The following is a 6889-nucleotide window of genomic DNA, read 5'->3' as shown; positions in this document are numbered from 1 at the left end:
ACCGGCCGGGGAGCGCCACCACCGCGCTATGCGGACCCGAGCGTGCATGCTCGCTGCGAGGCACCTCCTCCACGGCTCCCGCTTCCAGATCCCCATGGTGCTCCGGCGGATGAGTGATCTACGTACCCTTGTAGATCGTACAGCAGAAGCGTTAGTGAACGCGGTTGATGTAGTGGAACGTCCTCACGTCCCTCGATCCGCGCCACGAACAATCCCGCGATCAGTCCCACGATCTAGTACCAAACGGACGGCACCTCCGCGTTCGGCATACGTACAGCTCGACGATGATCTCGGCCTTCTTGATCCAGCAAGAGAGACGGAGAGGTAGAAGAGTTCTCCGGCAGCGTGACGACGCTCCGGAGGTTGGTGATGACCTTGTCTCAGCAGGGCTCCGCCCGAGCTCCGCAGAAACGCGATCTAGAGGAAAAACCGTGGAGGTATGTGGTCGGGCTGCCGTGGAAAAGTCGTCCCAAATCAGCCCTAAAACCTCCGTATATATAGGTGGGTGGGAGGGGACCTTGCCTTGGGGCTCAAGGAGCCCCAAGGGGGTCGGCCGAGCCAAGGGGGGAAGACTCCCCCCCCCAAACCGAGTTGGACTTGGTTTGGTGGGAGGGTGTCCTTCCCTTCCTTCCCACCTCCTCTTTTTTTTCTTTTTCTCTTGATTTTCTCTTCTTGGCGCATAGGGCCCTTTTGGACTGTCCCACCAGCCCACTAAGGGCTGGTGTGCCACCCTCAAGGCCTATGGGCTTCCCCGGGGTGGGTTGCCCCCCCCCCCCGGTGAACTCCCGGAACCCATTCGTCATTCCCGGTACATTCCCGGTAACTCCGAAAACCTTCCGGTAATCAAATGAGGTCATCCTATATATCAATCTTCGTTTCCGGACCATTCCGGAAACCCTCGTGACGTCCGTGATCTCATTCGGGACTCCGAACAACATTCGGTAACCAACCATATAACTCTAATACGCATAAAACAACTTCGAACCTTAAGTGTGCAGACCCTGCGGGTTCGAGAACTATGTAGACATGACCCGAGAGACTCCTCGGTCAATATCCAATAGCGGGACCTGGATGCCCATATTGGATCCTACATATTCTACGAAGATCTTATCGTTTGAACCTCAGTGCCAAGGATTCATATAATCCCGTATGTCATTCCCTTTGTCCTTCGGTATGTTACTTGCCCGAGATTCGAACGTCAGTATCCGTATACCTATTTCAATCTCGTTTACCGGCAAGTCTCTTTACTCGTTCCGTAATACAAGATCCCGCAACTTACATTAAGTTACATTGCTTGCAAGGCTTGTGTGTGATGTTGCATTACCGAGTGGGCCTCGAGATACCTCTCCGTCACACGGAGTGACAAATCCCAGTCTCGATCTATACTAACTCAACTAACACCTTCGGAGATACCTGTAGAGCATCTTTATAGTCACCCAGTTACGTTGCGACGTTTGATACACATAAAGCATTCCTCCGGTGTCAGTGAGTTATATGATCTCATGGTCATAGGAATAAATACTTGACACGCAGAAAACAGTAGCAACAAAATGACACGATCAACATGCTACGTTTATTAGTTTGGGTCTAGTCCATAACATGATTCTCCTAATGATGTGATCCCGTTATCAAGTGAAAACACTTGCCTATGGCCAGGAAACCTTGACCATATTTGATCAACGAGCTAGTCAACTAGAGGCTTACTAGGGACAGTGTTTTGTCTATGTATCCACACAAGTATTGTGTTTCCAATCAATACAATTATAGCATGGATAATAAACGATTATCATGAACTAAGAAATATAATAATAACTAATTTATTATTGCCTCTAGGGCATATTTCCAACATTGACGAGTTCCACGTAACCGGACCCCGGGTTCCCGAAACGTTTGGATCGCAGCGAGACCCAAAATAAGTGAGTAATAGCATACAAAACTGGCTAGAATAGACCAAAACTGCGATTTTTGACGAGTTCCCCGTAACCGGAACACGGGGTTCCCGAAACGTTCGGATCACAGCGGGACCCAAAATCAGTGACTAATAGCATACAAAACTGGTCGCAATAGCCGGAAACTACGAGCTTTGAGGAGTTCATTGTAACGGGACCATGGGGTTCCAGAAACGTCCGGATCACAGCGGGACCAAAAATCAGTGACTAATAGCATACAAAACTGGCCAGAATAGCCCAAAACTGCGAGTTTTGACGAGTTCCACGTAACCGGACCCCGGGGTTCCTGAAACATTCGGATCGCAGCGGGACCCAAAATCAGTGAGTAATAGCATATAAAACTGGCCACAATAGGCCAAAACTGCGATTTTTGACGAGTTCCCCGTAACTGGACCACGGGGTTCCCAAAACGTTCGGATCACAGCGGGACCCAAATAAGTGTCTAATAGCATACAAAATTGACCGGAATAGGCCGAAACTGCGAGTTTTGGGCGCTCGATCGCTCTGTTAATATCGTAGAGACGCCGCTAAGCGCCGCCGCCGCCTTGATGAGGAGCTCGTCAAGATCGGCTAGGAGTGGTCGCTTTGCAACTGCTCCGCCAACGCAGGCAGGGGCAAGGCCGCCATGAGGGCGGCTTCAGCATTGAAATACATGTTAATAGTTTTTATATACAGATCAAAACATTTGTTTGGACGTCAATTGTTTTTGTAACTATGCAAATATTAAAATTTTACACAACTAATGTTGGAACTTATTAATATTTTTATAAATATGAGGTACATTTCGTTGAATAAACCCAATGTAATTTGAATTATATGAACATAAGTTTACCTTGTAGACACATTCTCTAAATGTCACTTAGATTGTTTTCGAAATGTATGTCATTTTGGGTTGTGACAAACGTTTTCGATACACACGATTACCATTATAAATTTTTCATTCACGTTATTTATTTTCTCTTATAGACAAGAAATTTATTTCTATATATGTTTATCATTTTTAAAATACAAGACTAAAATTTTCATTAATATTTAGAATAGTTTTAATTATAAACAAAAGTAATAAAAACAAAAAAATGTGGTTGAAAAACGAAAACCAAACAAAAAAATGTGGAGGAAAAACAGAAAACAAAAATAAAAATGAGGAGGAAAACGGAAAACAAAATAAATCATGCATGACATCAGGTATGACATCAACCATTTACTTGTCCTGGCTAGCTTGCTACAGATCGATGGTTGTGTCTTCTGTTTGGTTCAGTTTTCTTATATTTGAGTTTCGTCACGGTTTTCTTCACTTTTTCTTATTTTCTATACTTTATTCACTGTTTTTCATTTCTTTCTTGGTTTCATAGATTTTAGTTCTTTCTTTTTCTGTGAATTTTATCTGTTCCTTAATTTCTGTTATTGGGACTGGCTTTGTTTATTTATTTTCTTTGGTTTTTACTTTTTTATAGGTCTTCTTCTTTTTTACTTTTTTTTATAGGCTTTCACTATTTTTATTCCTTTTCATTCATTTCTGTCATGGTTTTTTTTACTTTTAAGGAAGTCATACTTAAGTCTGAATATATGTTGTGTGCGTCTATGTGAAATGTGATGTACATATTTCCAGCACATAATGTTCGATGTACTCACTAAGGACCGGTCGAACACGGCAAAGGCAAGAAGCATCCAAATACACAACCCGTGCATAATGTTCGATGCACGAAATGCAACGTATTGTGTGGTTCCGGTTTCACTTTCAGTAATGGTCAAACCTGCTGCTAGTTTGTCCACTCATGTAGAATTTCTGGGCCAAAACATATTGGCAACATCTAGATGATTTCTCAAGCTTTGGCATCATTGGCCATACTTTTCTTCTCATCTGCTATCTATAAGTAAGTATTGTGTGGTTGTAGCTTCACACGATAAGTAATGGTCCAGTCTTGTTTTGGTCCAACCTGCTGCTGCTAGCTTGTCGATTCATGTAGAATTTCTGGGCCAATGTTGGCAACTTGTGGAATATTTGTCAAGCTTTGGCTTCATTGGCCATACTTTTCTTGTGATCAGGTGTCTATAAATACGCATGCCTCTGTCCAAACAAATTCACTCATCCTCCTACAGCAGAGCAACAACACTAAAGCTAACTAGAGCTTGCAGCAATGTCGACCTCGGCGGTGCTCTTCCTCCTCCTTGCTGTTTTCGCCGCCGGTGCCAGCGCGGCCACCTTCAACATCAAGAACAACTGCGGCTCCACAATATGGCCGGCGGGCATCCCGGTGGGTGGGGGCTTCGAGCTGGGCTCAGGCCAGACGTCGAGCATCAACGTGCCCGCCGGCACCCAAGCCGGAAGGATATGGGCACGCACCGGGTGCTCGTTCAATGGCGGTAGCGGGAGCTGCCAGACCGGCGACTGCGGCGGCCAGCTCTCATGCTCTCTCTCTGGGCAGCCACCAGCAACGCTGGCCGAGTTCACCATCGGCGGCGGCAGCACCCAGGACTTCTACGACATCTCGGTTATCGACGGCTTCAACCTTGCCATGGACTTCTCGTGCAGCACCGGCGACGCGCTCCAGTGTAGGGATCCCAGCTGCCCGCCGCCGCAAGCCTACCAACACCCCAACGACGTCGCCACACACGCCTGCAGTGGCAATAATAACTACCAGATCACCTTCTGCCCATGAAGCCTCTTTACGTCGCACCGCCAACCAATAATAGGCGTATGTGTGTGTATATATATATATATATATATATATATATATATATATATATATATATATATATATATATATATATATATATATATATATATATATGTGGTCATATAAATATAAATATAAAAATAAATAAGAGCCGTACTGCTTAATACTCCCTCCGTTCCTAAATACAGTATAAATCTTTTAAGAGATTTTACTAGTGGACTACGTACATAACAAAATAAGTGAATGTATACTCTAAAGTATGTCTATAAACATCTGTATGTAGTTTCCTAGTAGAATCTTTAAATTCCAAATTGTTTTTGGATGATAGATAATTTGATGCGTGAAGTCCGCTTCAATTTTTGTATCATTTGAACATCTGAGAAACTCTCGGCAAAAAAGACAAATCGGATCAAAACGGTGCATGCACATTAAAGTTTTTTTGTAGACCTCGAATTTGTATTTTTTGGCTAGAGCAGCTCAGATGTTCAAACTGTACACAATTTACAGCAAACTACACGCATCAAATTATCTATCACCGATTTTTTTTAGAATATTTTGAATTGTTTTAGTATTTGTTTTGAGTTTATTACACAGCAGGTGTGCAGACGAGTTTGGGCTCAGAAATGGATTTACGCCCGATGAGCACCCTAGTTTGCACAAACCAGCTATATAGTACTATTTCAGTGTCCATGTGCAAAACTAGCTTGAACATACATTAATACTAGGTTTGTTTCAGTTTCACATTCAGATTTAAGTCGCGAACAATGTTAAAACTAGATTCAGATATACAATGTTAGATTCAGTTTATCAGATGCAGCAATGATCCGTTTTAAAACTAATAGAATTTCAATTAGCATATATCAGTGCTAGCTTGATCGTCAGATTCAGGTTTCAGATTTCACATTCTGAACATGTGCTTGAACACCAGATTCCATACTTCTGAACATCAATTCAGATTCTCCTGAACTTTGCAATGACCAACAAGTCAATTGCCGCCTCCTTAACATAATATTTTAATCCGGAACTTTTCTAAGTCAATGGCATCTGCTCCGAAGAGCAGTCCTGCATATTAGAACAAAGTTTCAGGAATTTACTTTGTAGAGCTTTTTCATCCCGATCATTTGTTCAAATCACATACATGCAGCTAGCAAACATGCGGACACGCACGTGTATTGACCTGAGACACGCACCCGTCGCAGATATATATGGCAGGAAAATTTGGATGGGCGAGACATCATGGCACAAAGTGTTATACGCAGAATTGGTGATGCAGAAACCACGAATATATGGCAACACAATTGGATCCCAAGAGACATCTTCAAGCGCCCTATCACAGCTCTTGTACCAAATCCTCCAAAGAGAGTGGTGCAGCTCATAGATGTTACACCCGCAAGCTGGAATGAGGACTTGGTCCTGATTGTGTTTACTCACATTGACGCAAAGGCAATTCTCCGGATCCCGCTATGCACACGCCGTGTTGAAGATTTTTGTGCTTGGCATGTAGAGTTTCGAGAAAAATTTGGTACGCGGTTGGCTTATCGCATGATACTTAGGACGAAGCATAGCTCGGAGGCCTGGTTGCATGAGGAGGACGGAACATCATATGAGCACAATGGAACCAGCAAGTGGTCTATGATCTGGCATATGGAGGTACCCTTCAAGCTCAAGATGTTTGTGTGACGTCTAGCCCGGCAGTCAATGCCGACAGGTTCAATCTTGAAGCACCGTCACATGGCGACGGAGGACACTTGTCTGTTATGTGGGCTGGTGGACACTGGGAAACATGTGTTGATTGCATGCCCGATGGTGGCGAGTGTCTGGGTGCTGGTACTTGAAGAGTTGGTGCAACACATGGCAGAACGCGAAGGATTGGTTGTTTTCATTGCATGAAATATTAACGGTGGAGCTCTTCGATCGCTTAGTTGTAACGCTATGGGCACTCTTGGGAGTCAGGCGGAAGGCAATTCATGAGAACATTTTTCAATCACCATATTCTGTTAACAGTTTAATATCTAGCTAGCTCCAATTCTTTTCAATCAATAATTGTGTGGATGAGATTATCATGTAACGTTCACAACCTAGAGCGACACATAACTAGCTCCAATTTGTTAATTAAATGTATGCATTTCGTATATAGTCATACATGTTTATATTAAGATTTGCATGACATCAATGTTCTACCCTCCCGTGGCAGCAGGGTCCATGAGAAAATATAAGTGATATTTAGGCTTCTTTTTAATAGAGAACAAAAACAAAGCATTA

At 43.5% G+C, this 6889-nt stretch overlaps 1 protein-coding gene across 1 annotated transcript; it reads left to right on the top strand.

The window, feature by feature from the left end:
* The first annotated feature begins 4026 nt into the window (after positions 1 to 4026).
* LOC123409670 (pathogenesis-related protein 1A/1B) lies at positions 4027 to 4710 on the top strand. The gene has a single exon (XM_045102540.1). It carries the CDS (start codon positions 4088 to 4090, stop codon positions 4607 to 4609), a length of 522 nt encoding a protein of 173 aa, XP_044958475.1. The 5' UTR covers positions 4027 to 4087; the 3' UTR covers positions 4610 to 4710.
* Positions 4711 to 6889: the final 2179 nt, after the last annotated feature.

This window comes from Hordeum vulgare, chromosome 7H (assembly GCF_904849725.1).
Source record: "Hordeum vulgare subsp. vulgare chromosome 7H, MorexV3_pseudomolecules_assembly, whole genome shotgun sequence".
NCBI lineage: Eukaryota > Viridiplantae > Streptophyta > Magnoliopsida > Poales > Poaceae > Hordeum > Hordeum vulgare.
This window is presented reverse-complemented; position numbering and strand designations above follow the sequence as displayed.

Excerpts from the sequence above, each read along its gene's own strand:
- LOC123409670 (XM_045102540.1), top strand. The coding sequence starts at position 4,088 with ATGTCGACCTCGGCGGTGCTCTTCCTCCTCCTTGCTGTTTTCGCCGCC.